This window comes from Clupea harengus, chromosome 11, assembly GCF_900700415.2.
Source record: "Clupea harengus chromosome 11, Ch_v2.0.2, whole genome shotgun sequence".
NCBI lineage: Eukaryota > Metazoa > Chordata > Actinopteri > Clupeiformes > Clupeidae > Clupea > Clupea harengus.
In genome coordinates, this window is record NC_045162.1 from 24,651,138 (window position 1) to 24,668,926 (window position 17,789).

Consider the following 17,789-nt stretch of genomic DNA (forward strand, 5'->3'; position numbering starts at 1 on the left):
CGTAAGACAGGATATGAATAGTTGGAAAGAAAAAAACTGTAATATGTCCACCCAGAATACATTGAATAATTAAGAGGGCAAGGTAAGTGCTGTCATCTCACGATATTTGATTAAACGGTTTGACTAATCAGTGGCAGTATTATTATTCAAGGGCATACCGCACAACGCTGGTATTATGAATCAGTGCTGAGAGACCTACACTGGGAAAGCCTCACCATGCCTGTGTTCAGGTTCTTGTCCACCCTGCTGAAGGTGTGCGGTGCCAACTCCCCTTTGCTGGGCATGAGTAGGGAGATGTCAGTGACGCCCAGTGTGTTCAGGGCCTGGGAGTCCGGTGCTCGGCGGTACGTGAGGAAGGTGCGGTGGATGGTGGGGCTGCCCGTGGTCAGGCTGGCCGAGCGACCGTATGGGGTGTGGTCAATCACATCCCAACCAGACTTGGAGGGCTCCTTACCCTCATAAAGGACTCTACAGAGAAGATGGGGAAAGGTGTCAAATTAATAAACTAAATATATGGATATAGTTAAAGGTACGCACTCAATATAAGGCAAGTCATACAACTAACATCTGAAGAGTATGATGATTTTGACATCTATTAAATAATCATCTCTGTACCACTTCTGACCTATGGTTTCGTGACACATAGACACTTAACTTCAGATAATTAGGGAGGAGAACATGCGAACCATCCCCAACAAACAAATCACATTAAATGAAGAAGATACGGTGTCAATCAATAAAGGCTTGCCTGATATTATTTACCTCTTAGCAGCAGACAAGCTTAAAATTGTAAATATAAATCACTGAAAACAGCGGTTATAAAGTCTCTACTCAAAAAGAATCATCTAAATGCTTCCATACTAAACATTTATCGGCCCCTGTCCAATCTACCATTTGTTGGCAAAATCGTTGAAAAGTAGTTGTTATTCAACTAACTGCCTTCTTAACGTCCAATGGCCTTTGACGCTGTTGATCACAATATATTACTACACAAGCTGAAACACCGGGTTGGATTTTCAGACATGGTTATCAAGTGGCTCAGACCACACTTACAAGACAGAAGCTTCTTTGTTGCCATTGGAAACTATACTTCAACACCAACATCTTTGACCGGTGGTGTCCCCCAGGGGTCGATCTTAGGGCCTTTATTATTCAATCTCTATATGTTCCCACTTGAACGAAGCATTAAAGACAATAATAATTCTTTTTTTATAGCTTTGCAGATGACACCCACATTTACCCTCTCAACTAATGACTACGGTCCCCTAAAATGTCTTTGTCAATGCATTTACCAAATTAACAGCTGGATGTCTCAAAATATCCTTCAGTTTAGGATTACTACTCATCTTGACACAAAAGGACTTAAAGCGAAGGACACTGTTAAAAACCTTGGTGTCTTACCTGATTTCAAGCTCAGTTCTAACAACCATGTAAAAGCAATAACTAAATAACCTTTTTACAATCTCAAAAACATAGCCAAACTTAGAGGCCTTATGACAAAACATGATTTAGAAAAACTCATGTATACCTTTATCTTCTGCAAGGGACTTTCACATGCCTTTCTAAAAAAGACTATCAAACAGCTTCAGCTTGTGCTAAATGCAGCTGCTAGAGTTCTTAGTTCTTCAAAAACCTCAGACCAAGATCAAGAACTGACCTCATTACTCCAAAGGTTAAGTCCTTACACAGGCTGTGACTGTTTCAGGCCTCCACCTTAACAACTTAACAACTATGACAATACCACTGCATTACTTTGACTGCAAATCTCAGAACATTAGTCATGATCTAAAATAACTCATAATAGCCAATCCATTTTTTGCACAAATGTCATTTAAGCACTATTTAAACAATAGGACATTTCAGATATAATCATGGCTTTCCATTGCATTAATCCAACACTTCTAAATCAAATGGCCAATAGCCAGTACACTTAAGGCATGCCTTTTATTGACTCTTCCTAAGTGCATCTTGTCTGCACCTAGTCTCTAATGAGCTAATGAGTCATAAACTAATCATAAAAACACCTGAAATAAACTTCATAATTAGTGGTCAAACTAACAAATGTGCACCTAAAGCCTATTCTGATGATGAACAGTCTACACTCACCTTTTGGGCCCAAAACCATGTCAGCCTGAACACTGAAGTGCCTGCACCCCTCACCACACGGTCCACCACCACCACCCAACCCTCAACCAGCCGTCTCTTACACGCTCCTTTGCTTTTGCTCATAAAGGTAAGGGAAGTAGCTTTTGTTGTAGAAATTTCTATATTCTTGAACACTGTAATTCTAACATCCCTATACATTCTAGATGCTGTGTCTTGGTTGTCAACAGTTCTTGTATTTTGAATTGCTTTTCGAATTCCTTCTTATCAACTTTATTGTACAGCGAGCACCTTTGACAGATACCCCCCATCCCTTGTCTCAGCCTCCCAGCCCAAACGCAGTTTCCTGCTGCCTGCTCTGTCTTTCACTCACCCCAGCTCCACGATGGGGGGCTTGTCGTGGCCCCGGCGGTAGCACAGGAACATGTGAGGGTTGTTGATGAGGCCAGCACTGAGCTCGGCCGGGTTGCCACCCTGGGTCTTCTCGATGCAGGTGAAGCCCTCGGGCACGTCCTCGCCCAGCCCCCGCGCAATCACCACCACGTCGGTGACGGGCTCCACAGAGCGGCCTCCGCCTCCTCCTCCTCCTCCTCCTCCTCCCTTCTGCTGCCCACCTCCCTCCTCGTCCATGGGGACTGAGCCCTCCGCCAGGCCCGCCACCACAAAGTAGTCCACCAGCTGAGGGCATTTTTCCTCAGTCATGCCGCCTGTCTGCCCACCACTACCAAGAGAGAGAGTGAGAGTGAGAGTGAGAAAGAGAAAGAGAGAGAGAGAGAGAGAGAGAGCGCGAGAGGAAGAGAAAAAAGTAGAGCAATAGAAGAAGGGGAAGGTGAGAATGAGATATAGAGAAGCAGACACACAAATAGGGGGAAGGGGATGGAAGGGAGAGAGAAGGACAAGTTAAAATTCAAGCTAGCCAAGAGGGCATTTGTTTATTATTTCCTGACCGTCAGACAGGTACGTCAATAGGCACTTGAAGGTTTCAGTTGATTCAGTAAGTCAAGAGCTTACATAAACACCGGAACACACACACACACACACGCACAGACACACACACCAACACAAAAAAACACATCATATGACTGACTCAGTCTGACAACTATTCTGTTTTTCGGAGAGTACACCTCCACAGTGGTGAAACGCCTCTGCACTCCTCTCCCTGTGGCTCTCTCTCCTTCCATCCTTCCATCCTTCCCCCCTCCTCTCTTCTCCCTATTGCTGCTATCTCTAACCCACCCGGGTAGTTTTGTGGGAAGCGTTTCCGTGGCAACATTTAATAATGTGCACATCGAGGGTGGCTCTAACTGAGTTACATCCTTGCACGCGGCCGGGGCATATTTCAGAGTGCTTAAGCCTAGTTACAAAATCGATGTCTGATTAAAGCGAAGTGCACAACAGGGAAGAGCAGGGCAGGAGGAGGGAATGGGGAATTAAAAATAGGATTGTGTTGTGTCAGTGCATACCACTAAGAAAAAGAGAGAAAAAAAAAAAACAGCGGGGAAAAACTATTACATAATCCTCTTGAAGCAGCTGCGTTAGAGGATTTGAGATTTGTTGTGGTCAGCAATCCTTTTGGCTGGTGTTTCCCCCCCAGCACGATTGATGGCTGGAAAATGACCTCCGCCCTCCCTCTCCTCAACCACCCCCCCCCCCCCCTCTCCTCAACCACCCCCCCCCCCCCCCCCCTCTCCTCAACCACCCCCCCCCCCCCCCTCTGCATGCATCCACTCTTCCTCTCCTTCATCCCTTGTATTGTATCTCTGCGTTAGAGAGACGTGGCGTTAAACAGGGGCACTGGCTGAACACGGCCAGCGGACGGAGAGAGGGAAAAGAGGGAGTGAAAGTGAAGAATGAGCAACGAAAAGGGCCAGCCCAGAAGTCGGATGACAAACAGGAAGTGTTCAAGACCAACATGTTTCCTGTCACCATCCGTGCAGTGTGGGGGATCAGCGAACCAAATGTCATTGATGGTGCACTGGAAACACTAACCTTACCGCCCCCAGCAAAAAAAAAAAAAAAGATTTAGTACATGCAGCACGTGGCCTGAATTCTACTGATATCTAGAAATACGTACAGTGATCCAAGCCACAACACGTTTCTCAAGCTTTAGTACCCGCCATGGATCTGAATGAACCCACTGCAACAGATGGCAAATAACGGACTTGTGTGGAATTTGTGTCTACATGCCACATGCCAACAGGTATATGGGAACGGGGACGAAGCAGGTGACATCGCCCTGCGAATGATTGAACTCAGCCTCAACCTCCACCCAGCAGCGCAGTGCTTAAACTAGTAACCTCTGTTCCGAAGTGAAGATACAGCCAAAGAGCCAACAACGAACTGACTCTGCAAATAACCAAAGGCAACTTCACCAATTGAAGATGGCCGCTCACACAAACTCCCGTTACACTTTACACAACTAAAAAGGAGTATGTGCATTGTCATCTTACCATCTCATCATTTTGTGCTCCACCCTTTTGCTATCGTTTCCTCTTTGTGGCTCCCCTTTTCACTATGAGCAAATCTAGGGCTAGTTCAGTGAACGGAGACAGGAAGCTAGCAGACGACAGCATCTCAACGTGAAGCACACATTAAGAATAGTCCAGGTTCACTTTTTTCACCCACAGTACTGTGCACTCGTTTCCTTCATCTGCATCTTATGCCTTGTGCGGGTGTCTATCAGGGAGGAGAGCCATTCATTCATCACCTGTCTATGGCACTGACGGACAGAATCAGCCGTTTACATCATGAAACATGAGAATCTTAAAGCATGGCCTGGTTGGCAAAAGAACTTTTTCTAAAGCTTGATACATAAAGTATTGTGATAGCAATGCTAAATGTATGGATGTCAATCCCAGGAGTGGATTCTTACTACAGCACCAGAAAAACTAAAAACTGCTACTTGAAAACAGTCACACCTTGATTGGCATTTATTTTCATTTTTGAATAGATGTCTATATCTCTTTTGGTTAGTAGAAAGATCCTTACCTTAGGCAGGTCTTTGCCATTACAGAACTAGTATCAGCCAAGCAGTCATACGGTTATGGGTTATGAGTGTGTGACAAGGCAAACAAATTAAACAAACAGAGAAAAGGTCACCATGGTAAGGCAGGAAATGACATCACCACCATAGTGAGAGCATCTGTCTTTCCCCAATTACTCAAGGAGAAATAAAAAAGGAAGGTGGCCAACCGCAATACGTATGTAGGATTCACTGTTAACACACGGCCACAGGGAATCCTTCTTCCTCAGAGACTTTGTGAAATGGCAAATAAAATAATAGCTTAAGACAGCTTTCAACTCATTCAAATGCAGAAATGGCACTCATGAAGCCAAAGGAAGACATGGAAGACAATCGGATGAAAAGAAAGACAAAGTAAATGTATTATTAATGTTATGTATGGGTAGTTGTGTGGTAGAACGATAGAATAATAGTGCAGATGTTTGGAATGACCCAGGTTTTGCATATGACTTATTACTTATTATGACTGTTTGTGAGTGTGCGGGTGCCTGCGTGTGCTTGTCTGTGTTTTAGAGTAAAGTGTGATGTGAAGTATGATCGGACAATGTGCAAATGATTGTGCTGCTGCAAAATTGAGAGGCACAGCTGAAGAAAAACTAAATCCCAGGTGTGTCTATAGAGGAGTAGGATACAGTGAGACTGTCTGAGTGTGTCTGAGTGTGTGTGTGTGTGTGTGTGTGTGTGTGTGTGTGTGTGTGAATGGGCTAAGTGCAGCTTAACACACTGAATAACTGTGGCGGTGGGTCTGCCTGAGAGCCGAGCAGCACTGCGCTGCGCTGGGCTGTGTGGCGGCCCAGCAGGTGTGAGTGGCAGATAAGAGCTCATCAGCCCAGTGGCCCACACAAAGCCCCATCATTACGTGCCCACAGCACTGCGCAGCTTCCCCAGGACAATCAACTCAACGCAGACACATATGCCTACGGGTGCCAACATCCATCCCATCAACAGCTCTCTCACACACACACTGAACTAGAGTTAATCTGTCCCCAATCTAACACTAATCTAACACCACCAGTTCAACCCAAGTCTCTCAGAATCATTAATGTTGACTATTCTCCTCTCACAAACATTTCTCCACAAACTGAGCCAAATTGTTCGGTTGTTAATAAAAAAAAGTGTACTCCAACAATATTCTAATTTCCATCTTAGATCTAACCGTGGCTAAGAAGTCTAGATCTAGTTTTTTTGCCTTATGAAATGTTCAGGCCAATTTGCCCTGTCCCGTTAAGAAATGAGCAAAGCCATAACACTCCCAAACTCATGTATGTCTTCCCCAGTATAGCAAATAGAGGAGAAAGAGAGGGAGAAAACATAAGTGAGATGGACAGAAGGACAAAGAAAGAAAGAAAGTTTAATGTTGCCGTTTGTGTTTAAATTCATATGCAATTATGTCTTAGTTGGTGCAGAGTGATTTGAGTTTGTTCGTGTTTCTGCTTTGACTGCTTCTTCCTAATTACAACTATCTCTGCCCTAATATAAGACAAAAGCCCCAACATCATTCAGACAGACCATACGAAAATGCTAGTCACATTTGATAAGCAAATGACATAACAGCCGAGTGGAGCCACAAGTCAGAATGAATGAAGCACCAGTTTTTCCACTTGTCTGGAATTGTACAGCTTTGGATAAACAAAGGCAACTCATTTGCAACAGCACTAAAAACCCCATCCAAAAACAGGCTTAATTTCAGGGCTCTGATTAGACTCGAAACAGTTCAGATGCTCTCGACAAGACTGTGGATGATTAAAGTGTGAAGACCTCTTTTTATTCCCTCCCTGTCGCAGTGCCAGTGGCCTCAGTGCTGTCCACCCCACCAACAGAAGCCTCATTCAGCCAGACCCAGCTCTGGGGTGTGGTGGCTGGGGCAGTGGGGGAGGTGGCCAGCTGGTACTCTCACATCCATGCCAATGTTGGTGGAGGAGCTCTGCAAGACTGCAACAATGCCACACTGATGCCCTCACGGGCTACCCACAATGCCACACTGTGAGCCCGGGCATGTGATGTCAGCCCCGAACACACGTCTATATTTACACAGAAAAAAGCGACCCAGACGTGTAGGCATGAGTCGGAACCTGAGGTGAAACAGAAAGGGCCATTGACAGGATAAACGCAGCCCACAGATACCATCAGACTCCATGAGATAACAAAGAGTGGGCTGAACTCACCCCGGGTGAGGCTCGCCTGAAAATGGCCTTGGTTCCTCCAACTCTTTTGGCACAGTGTGAAGGAGAGGTTTCTTTAATAACACATCAGAACTCCCCCATTCTACTCCACATTTTGTTATTAAGTTACTAATTCATCCAGTTTTACCCATGTATCCGTTCTTCAGTTGCACGTAGACCAAACTGTGTAGACCAAACGACCTGCTAGCAAAATGTTGATGGCCCTAATGATGGGGTGGCATCAGTAGCGGAGCTTCAGCGGATGCCACGCACCCACGGCCGCGCCCCACGGTTGGCAAAAATAAACTAAGTATAATCACTTTGAAAGATGTGTTCAACAAACGTGTCGGCTACAATTTCTGTTGTTTTTAATGAAAGATTTTCATCGTCACTCCCCTCTAAAACAAACAATAAATGTTCTCCAGTGGGTGGCAAAATGTACAGAAGTCTGCAGATTCCGCTGCTTTTGATGGAAAAAGAGCTGCAAAAATGGATTTAGATAAGGTTGTCAACAAGTTTGCGTGAATGAAACATCAATACATTGACGTTGTCTCAGAGTTATAGGTCTATAACAACGTCACTTGAAATATGTAATCATATACAGGCTCTTAGCCTTTTCAAAAACTCCATTTATCAGTTGTATGTCTACATTAATGCAATTTATCCTAGACCAGAAGAAACACCCTAACACAAACGAAAGCCAATCAAGAGTTTCCAGACCACAATAAGCACAGCAATTTGTGAAATGGTGGCTTCATGTCTAAAACAGATGACTTTAGGATAATATAGCTGTGGAACACTTTTGAAAAAGGCTAAGATTGTGGAATGCAAAATAGTCCATGCCCTTCACGTGTCTGAAGAATAAGCAGTTTACTAGCCAAAAAAAAGTTTAAAAGTGGCATAACACAAATTCACATGATGAGCATTCAAATTGAATGATTCAATATTCAAATATTCATCACAATAGGGCGAGGGAACAAATAAAGGAATAATAAACTAGGCTGACTGATAAACAAATAATTAATTCAAGGCATCGTCTGACTGATTCAAGACAATGCCTTGACTGAATTATTTGTTTACTGTGTAGCTGCAGGCGTAACAAAGATTAGAGTCAGTCAAACCCCAGTCTGTGTTTGTCTCAGCCTTCTCACTTTCTGACTTCTACCACATGGGTGCAAAACCACCTCAAACATGAAGAGACTACTTGTGCAGTGTTCAACTTAAACAGACCGGTGTAAGCAAATCTGTTGAGAGAATCAATACCGTAAATGCAAAACTGCTCACCAAAAACACCAGGAGGCCGAGTGTTGAAGGACTGCCCTCTTTGCTGCACCTTACATCAGCAATAAATGTAGGCCATTAGGCCACCTGAGCCATCAACTTTGGAAAGCCTGTGATGGGAGTCGGTCTCTCCTAACCCAACCAATAGGAATAGCCCATGTCTCAATCAAATAATTCTCTGCTCCTCTGTCCCCAAAGATCCCCAGCCTTGAGGCCTCTGCAAGTATCATGCCTGTGCTCCCTTTCACACGGATGTGTTAATTCAGCTCTGGCTGGTGTTCTGTCTCCTGAAAACACACACACACACACACACACACACACTTTCTCTCTCTCTCTCTCTCTCTCTCTCTCTCTCTCTGTAGCACACACACACACACACACACACACACACACACGGTGGTCTCTTTCACTGTCAGCACTCAAGAGAAAATAAGCTATTTCAAACACCGGCCATCTCTATTTAAAGCCTGAGCAGGACCACTCTGCTTAGTAATGAAGGGAGGAGCTTGGCTCGGGTAATTCTTCTGATTACTTCCTCAGTGGACACCAGTCACCTCGGGAAAGACAAGCACCTCAAAATCACAATTGAAAATTCAAGATGTTCTGTTGGAAACACAAGAACGTTCAAATCTTGGGAAATTACACCAATTTGAAAAGGCAATTACTTGAGATTGCTAGACAGCTGAGAAAAAAATATCCAGACAGTAATTTTCAAGACATTTCCTAGAATTGGCACCATTTTCAGTGACCACCTTTTTGAGATGATTGGACTCCAAAGTGCACCATCAGTGTAGGTTCAAGTAGAAAGAGACAGGAGATGAAGAGAACGGACAGCAGGTATTTGGTTTCCCTCAGGTTCCCTTGGTTTCACTTTCTGTATGCATGTCTTCAAGAGAACTGCCACTAAAAATAGCTAGAAAATGTTTCTATTGAGAGAGGAAAGACATGAAACAGCCTTATTGTGGGTTTGAAGTGGAGGAACTCAGAGGGGCTTTGTGGGAGATTCAAAATTGGAGAGACCCAAGCGTGAGGACTTGAGGTGGCTGACCTCATGACACACACGCACGCACGCACATTTAGGTGGCAAAGATAGGATGATTGACCTACAGACAGCAGCACTGGAGGCATCAATTCACACAGAGAAACTGGATCTGTGTGTTTGGGTGGAGCAAGGTACAGGGGTTAGAGTAAATAGCCAGGACAAGGAGAAACGATAAAAGAGAAAGAGGAAGATATGTTTGATGAAAACCAATAATAGCGAACCATTAAACAAGAGACGGTTAAGGCTGATAGTAATGCAAAAAGCCACGCTAGCCTAATGAACTTGAAATGAAACTGAAATGACAAACCGCTTGATGCTGACTCTTATTTTACTTTATGTTTGAATTGAAATATTCTTCAACGCACTTTGCAAACTGGACAAATTACGATTCTCATTTTGTTGTGGATGTGAACGGAAGTGTTGAGAGAAGGGGGGGGACAGGGCTGGGAGGAAAGGGCAGTGGTGGGAGACAGAAAGGGGGCTGGTGCAGTTTATTTTCAGCATGGGCAGGTTCAATTTAGAACACTGTAGTGCCTCTGGCCCCATGCAGCAGTGAAACCACAGACAATGAGGTAGGCCCCCAATACTGACCTCCAGGCCCTCCACAGGGACTAGGGGGGTCTGAAATAGAAAGTTGCAGACTTTAATTCTGGGCTAGATAATCCAGCATGATCACGGAAGCAGCAGGGAGTATCTATTGATGCCTATTTTGTCTCAATTGGGATATCCACTGCTACATTATGCAGCTGGTGAGCCTGCAAACCGTCCCTCTGGTACTGCAGGGGGTCACAACAGGCTCTCTGGTATAATAAAACGATACTGATTCCAGAAGCTCCACGGCAGCAAACACAGACAATCAAATTTTCATCAAAATATATAAACAGAACCCATCTCTGGGAAAACCTATGGCCTACGCATTGATGGATATACATCTATCCTGGATATTCTGCAAAGGTCTTAAAGCAAGTTGACTTCACCACAACAGATAGCACCTTAAGGCAAATTTTCTTGATTTGACCTCTAACCCAGCAACCAGCCTGGAAGTAGTGTTTTTTAACACCATATCGGCGTGATAGTATCAGACTACGAATGGGGATGTGGGATGAAGTAGAAGAAAAAAGAAAAGTGATCCAGCATGAGGCAGCATTTGGCTGAGCATCGGGGTGTGAACAGACCCTTCCCCAAAACAACCTCTGAACCAATGTCTGTTCTGTTGTGAACACCTGGAAGGAGACCACCACATCATCCTACTCAGGCTTGGGCGCGTTTGTATCTATGGGATTGACTTCCCTTTTCTGATTGACACACGTGCTGGGCTTTTTTTAGGGTCGGTTTTCACAGCTGCCAGAGCAGCTTTCGACACAACAGGCAAAGAGTCACTTCCTCGTCAAGCCACATCAGCTGGTGGGAGAAGAGAGAGGAGTGGGAGAGAGTGAGTTAGTGAGTGAGAGAGAGAGAGAGAGAGAGTGAAAAAGTCCTGTAAAGTCCCGATGTGCTGGGCTGTGTTGGATGAGCACTCGGCCATATCCGTTTCACAGGGAGTTCATTGAGAAATAGGTCAGAGGGTAGGCCACTTGTTGGACAAAGCATAACCACTAGAAAACTGAGTTGACGAAGTTTACTGGATTTTGTGAAGTGATGTAACATCTATTTATTGTTCTTGTATTACTAGTGATGTGCTCAGTTATGTGTTCAGTAATATCAGCTCAGCATCATTAACTGGTGTTGTTGCTATGTTTGCACCACAAGGTGTTTCTTAACATGCCATTACATGCTTCACCTGCCACAAATAAATAGTGACAATTTAAATGAACCACATGGACTTAACAGTTCTTCCTAATTCAACTGACTTCATCTTCAAGAAAAAACTATTTCTCGTTAACTAAAATGCAGTCAAGTCGTAAAATTGGCTTCTTCATATGCCTGTCTATGAGAGGATTGAAACGGTTGTATTTTCAGCTCAGCCCCTACGGTCATGCCAAGTCAGGGATCCCTGGGCTGTTGCAACATTCGACAAGAAATAGCAAGTCGCAGCAGTTTGATAGTGATCACACGGGCTGGGAATGTTCCACCATACAGATCCCCAGAAAGACAAAAAACAAGTCCAACCCCAGAAACATGTCACAAACATACCACAGAACACAAACAGAGCCACTAAAGAGGGAACATAATTCAACCTTGGCGTTTATATATGACCCGAGCATTTCGTAAAATAACTGTCCATAAACTGCTCAAATGAAAGTGGGTTGACCCAGCAGCTCATATAGGCACTAGGGATATCTTGTCTTGAAGTCCATATTCTGGAAGTGTATGTAGACATCAACAGTAAGGTACTAACAGAACCTGAAAATATGCAATTTAGCTTTAGCCCTCAAGATCAGGTGAAAAGATGTCCACGGATGTTCTGTGAATTCGACGCGTCATGCATTACAATGTCAGCGTTGAATTCTCTTAATCCCATCTCCTGTCAGAACTCAACAGCTGGTGACATAACAGCAAGGGAGTAATGACGTTGGTTAAATCTTAAAACGACTGCTTTTCTTTACAGCACCAATTAATTACTCTTTTAACATTTTTGCTTTTTATGCGTGATTATTTCGTTCCTAGAAATGATTCGGCGAATATCAGAGGCCTAATATTACGGCACAATTTGGACGACATGCAAAGTGGGAGTGATACAGAAAATATAACGGTAACAACTTTATGCCTCGCGGTGGTGCTTCGCTGATTTAGTAGCAAGGTTTTTCTGTTGGCCACTCAGGGGGAAAAACCTAACAAAGTGATCAATTGGTCATAAATGTAACACTGCGGTGCATGACAATTCAGAGCACGCATCTCTCCAACCAACACTGCTCCATTGCCACTAGCGGGATATGCTAGCTTTCGCTCCACGCCTGTGTAAGCTTCATACAGCCCAACATCCTAATCATAAACGCGTTAACATACACTTCACAACAGTGTCAGGTTTTTTTTATCTATTCGACTGCAGTAAGGTTATCGACCAAGAATACATATGCTAAACGTCAGCAGTCTTGATAATCACCGGGCTTTAGCGTCCTATTCCATTTAAATGAGATATGTCACACACACACCCCCATGTCTGTGTACTGGCTCGCGGACTGACCGAACAACAACGTTAGCAGGCATGCAAAAATGTAATGTGCCAGCTGAAAAGACACCACCTGTCACATCTTGTACATTGCATTTACAGACACTTTGTTTAAATTTCATATTCCAAATGTCCTACCCCGAGTCCTAACACTGCCGTTAGAACCGGTAGTCTGTCGGTAGTCTCATACAGTCGCATAGTGTTAGCTACTTAGCTTGCTAGCCACCTAGCATACTAGATCAATGTTATCACATTAGCAAACAGAGCTGCTAACAAGGCTTGCTAGCCAACATTAACATTTTTATGACAACGGCTTACCTCTTGATTTACTTTGGCAGTTCTGAAAACACAGTGTGCATGTCATGTCTTGAACGGTTAGGTGACGTTCAAAAAATTCACATCCATATTTGCTCTCTTCAACGCCTTCAGAGGTCGACTGTTGAAGCGTATGGTAGCTAGCAGCCTAGCAAAACTACAATGTATCTGCCTGCCGCACACCGTTCCGGAGTGGCTGGTAGTTTCTTCACTGACCGCAGTAAGGCGCTGGCCCGTGAAGTAAGCTGGTGACTTCTTTGGTAGGCTACTCATAAAAATTTCCAACAAGTTACTTGATATTTTTATTGAGCTTTGTGAAACAGTGTGTAACCCAACATAGCCGAAACGAAGGCGTTTCATTCAAACTTACAAAAAATATCGATATATATATGGCCATGATTAAAAAGAGGCAAACAGACAAAGGTGTATTTTGCTTGTTTATTTTTTGTAAAATATCGGAGATACAGTCTTAAAAAAACTTTTGTTAGGTTTAAGAAGCACCTATGGTTTAAGAATATTATGTACAACAGACATGGTTTCCCTGGTTGTTAAAATAGTTGAAAACGAACAGCAACAGCTGTCAACGTATGACTTCAAAAAAAGACAAAAAGGACAAAAGCAATTGTTTACACTTAACAAAAAGCAAACTAGCATTACTGCAACAAGTATAATTAATTTGATACAACGGCAAAACATGATAAAAAAAAAATCAGTAAATTATGGCCAATTTGCACATCCCTAAGACTTCGTCACATTGTCGCTGTTCAACAGCTACCCCTACTGGCAAATATTAAAACTGCAGTTATCGTACTGTTGAGGTTCAGAGTAATCAAAAGGATGATTATAAAACAAATACATCTACGGACCTGCATACAACTGACGTGGGCCAAACCGTTAGCTCATTATGGTGGCAATCACATATCAACACAACCTGACCTCTTTTACAAAAATCACATGACATGACAGCACAAACCCTTAAGCAGTCTTTACACTTATAATGCCCCCTTATTCTGAGTGTTCTGTCCATTACTCACTTGGATGTTTACACAGCTTAAAACAACTCAAATTCATGGAGACTTTCTTTCCTATCATTTTAAGATCCAACCAAAAGAACACACAAAACATTCCCCTCACTTCACAAATCACATCCCAAAGCAAAGCGTGGCACAACATTTATGCTATTACTGAAATAACTGTAAAGGTTCAGTATGACATGTACCCCTACATCTCCGTCTCCACTGCAGAATTACTCCCATGACATGAGTGGATCTTGAGGCCAGTGGCCAGCACTGGACTCCAGGTCAACAAGTACTTCTTGGATCCCTTAAGCAACCCCTTAACCTCTATTCCCCACACTTGCGAACAGCCAGGCATGGTGAAAGAAAAAAAGATTTATCAATGTGAAACTGAAAACTGTTTGGCTCTCTTGAACCTGTGAACCCACTTGGTACAACTTAAAACACGTTGGCCAAGATGCCCTCTGGCAAAATTTGACCCTTTGTAGTTACAAGTGCTGCAGACTGCATTTAGTCATTACAAGTATCTTCATTTCAACCGGATATTCTAGAAAACATCTAAAGGCTTAATTTAATTAACCTGCACTTTCAGGTTCTGTTGTCGGCTGGATTCATTCAACCTCCTCTACAGTCTTGGTCAATGAGCAAAAAAATGTGTTTCAGAATAATTCTCTTCATTGAACTCTAATACATTTTCTGACTGATAATCTACTGAACCTGCGGTCAGCTTTCACCTTACACAAATAACCAAATTGGATACATTCTTCATGGGGAAACCATTCAATTGTGGGTTTGTTGAAAATAAATATTACAATGGATGTTGTGGAGGAAAATAAAGAGTGTTTCACTGCCTGATAAACCACAGGCAGTTGAGATGAGGCATTTTCACAGTCCATGTCATAATGTAAGGAACAGAATGATTCCCTGGGCCGCAAACTTCCTGATACTTCTGTAAGACACAAGCATTTAGTTTCATTTAAAAGTATTTTAAACTAAGAAACTTAAATCAACTCAAACACTGAGAACCACTGAAAGATGCAAAGAAAATAAACAAGCCAGAGAAAAAAATAATGCACAAGCACTAAAAGAGTACAACATAAATTCAAATTTCAAAGATGGCATTGTGAAATAAAAACATTACAGACGACACGCACACATTTACACCAATGGCAAAATTGACAAAGCAGAGTCTACCCATTACTCAAACCGGTGGTCTTTCAAAGAGCGTGTTGCTTTGGTGCCCTCCAATACAACTCTATAGGCTTCTCTTCCATAAATTATACATTTATATTCATATAGATTTATGTATAACATTTACATACATGTACATCAAGACTGACTTTTTTTTTTTTTTGTCCAAAAATACATTTCTTCAAAGTTCGTACTAACATACTATTTTGTCACACAAAAATATGTCATACTCTGACTATGGCCTCGTTCAGAAATACCCATGTGCAAAAGCAGGCAGGGGTACTGGGATTAAAGGGGGGAGGGTGTCAATCACAGTGACAAAGTTACCTGGCTCCAAGCACTTACATGTTCAAACAAGTTGAACTATGCAAGAAAAAAATAATAATAGTAATACAAAAAAAAAACACTGGGAAAGTAACTACAATACATGTCAATAATTGTTTGGTCGTTTGCATCACAATAATTTAGTACATAAATATAATCGCAACAGTGATCTGTGATGTATTTTCTTATTTTCTTTAAGACTGGTACAAAGACAGGTGCAGTTTTTTTTCAGAGATTGCACACCTTAGTACCTGCTTGAAGAGATCCTCAGGTAAGTTTCTGTAGAGTATGGTGTTAATAAGATGCTCATGATAGCTAATGGAACAGCAGGCAGTAAAGAGAGGAGAGAGCAAGTCCTTTAGATCCAACATACTCAGAAGCCTCAAGAAACTGCTGCCAAAATAATGTGTGCGTTTTTTAATATCTCTTCGTTACTTTAAATTAGGCAAACACTTGCTACTGATGTGACATATATTAACAGCATTTTTAAACTCAAATTGTGTTTTTTTTTTTTTTGCCATTTAAAACAAATGCATCATTATCGGTTAAAATAATATCGTTTACGTACAGTTAGATACAAATCTCTATTTTATATATCACTAGTGACATCTTGGTCTTGCACACAGTGATCATGTTCAGACGGGGCTAGTAACAGTCTGAATCTGCGACATGCCAGCGCCTGTGCTTGGCTGCATACTCCCCTTAAACAGGATGCATATGATGGCAGAAACAGTGGCATTGAAATGGGGCTCTTAAGATCCCTTTAAACATCGGACTCTTCACAGAGCCAGGACCCTTTGCGAGGATCTATCCTTCAAAGATGCACAAGTTACTGCGAGACCTTTACTCAACTATCGAGTGGCCCCTTGCTTTTGATCAGAAACAAAACGTTCAGTGGTATGATGATCCTTGGCCATGTTTTGTGGCTTCTGAAAAGGAAACATTGTGACACTTCAAGCTTGTCCCTATCCAGGTTATACTGGACTCTCACCTACAAGTCTTCAAGTTAAGCTGACTACTTTAAGTTTTGACATAACAGTGATATATCACATGCATTGATGCCTTTTTTGTTGCGTTATCTGAAGTGCATTTAAGACATGCAGGTAAGACCCATAACAAGCTAATGCCTAGGTTTGCATTGTCATCACAAGAGCGAGACCACAAAAGTGCCTGCATATAGCAAAATAAAACAGAAAAAAAAAGAGCTGGACCATACTTATTTTGACATTGAAAAGTATTGGTCCCATTCTTGACCCTTTAGAAGTTTTTTTTTTTCCTTCCTCCTCCATCTCAAGAGTGGGAGGAGGATTCCCATCACAGGAACAGGAGCCTTCACCTCTAACCCCCTGTAGAGTTCTGGAGGGGCTACTGACCGTTTCTCCTCCATCTTGGTTGTCTGATTTCTCCCGTTCCCGTGGGCTGCTCCGTCTGCGCTGGGCCCAACCAGGCGTCTGCCCTTCCCCGCTCCCCCCACCTCCCCTCACTTCAAGCGGTCGGAGCGGAAGGAGTCCTCCACGGCCGGGTCGGCCAGCAGGAGGTCTCCGTCAGTCAGCATGCCCAGCCCCTCCAGCGCCAGCGGGTCCATCCGGAGCGCGTCCTCACAGGAGAAAGAGTCCACTTCAAAACCCGGGACGCCAGACAGAGCGCTGGTGATCTCCTTCGACAGACCAGGTGGAGAATCTCCTACAGCACAGAGAGCGTAAAAAGATTGTCCATTAAAAGGTCAACGAATCAGGGAACTTCCATGCAATGGAAAGTCACTCATTCTGAGTCACTTAATATCTGTATTTGACAAATCAGTAACTGACTGTTTACTTTTTTACTAAGTCACACTTGGGGGACTTAATATATCCATCTCCAGTATGAAGGTTGCCATGGTTTTTTTCCCCTTTGTTTATTTGTTCATTTAACAATACACAGCCAATGGAAAAGTGTTTCCCCTAACCCGTGAGAATAATGTTGGGGACATTGTGCCGTCCACCCCCACCATAGTTCTGGTTCTGGTTGGGGTCGCCGAGCTGCTGGTCTGCAGAGTCCAGAAGATCCAGAACTGCCTGGTATGAGCCATCCTGTTCTTTCTCAGAAGAGGAGCCTGTGCCCAGGCTGTGGTTGAAGGACAGGTCCTCTACCTGAGTGTCCATATTAAACTAAATGACAAGGAAGCACGTAACAAACATCAGACATCAAGGGAACTCCTACCAGGAACAAACAGTGAGCAAAAACT

At 43.2% G+C, this 17,789-nt stretch overlaps 2 protein-coding genes across 2 annotated transcripts in view; both read right to left on the reverse strand.

The window, feature by feature from the left end:
- LOC105908937 (DENN domain-containing protein 4B) overlaps positions 1–13,350 on the reverse strand; it is a 32,091-nt gene extending 18,741 nt beyond the window's left edge. Inside the window, exons 1-3 of the mRNA XM_012837506.3 lie at positions 13,038–13,350; positions 2,477–2,824; positions 216–468 (exon numbers count right to left, since the gene is read on the reverse strand). Coding sequence (XP_012692960.2) covers positions 216–468; positions 2,477–2,805 — 582 coding nt within the window. The 5' untranslated portion in view covers positions 2,806–2,824; positions 13,038–13,350. The remainder of the gene's footprint in view (positions 1–215; positions 469–2,476; positions 2,825–13,037) is intronic.
- Positions 13,351–13,458: 108 nt separating this feature from the next.
- LOC105908887 (CREB-regulated transcription coactivator 2) overlaps positions 13,459–17,789 on the reverse strand; it is a 19,766-nt gene continuing 15,435 nt past the window's right edge. Inside the window, exons 14-15 of the mRNA XM_031576949.2 lie at positions 17,511–17,712; positions 13,459–17,248 (exon numbers count right to left, since the gene is read on the reverse strand). Coding sequence (XP_031432809.1) covers positions 17,046–17,248; positions 17,511–17,712 — 405 coding nt within the window. The 3' untranslated portion in view covers positions 13,459–17,045. The remainder of the gene's footprint in view (positions 17,249–17,510; positions 17,713–17,789) is intronic.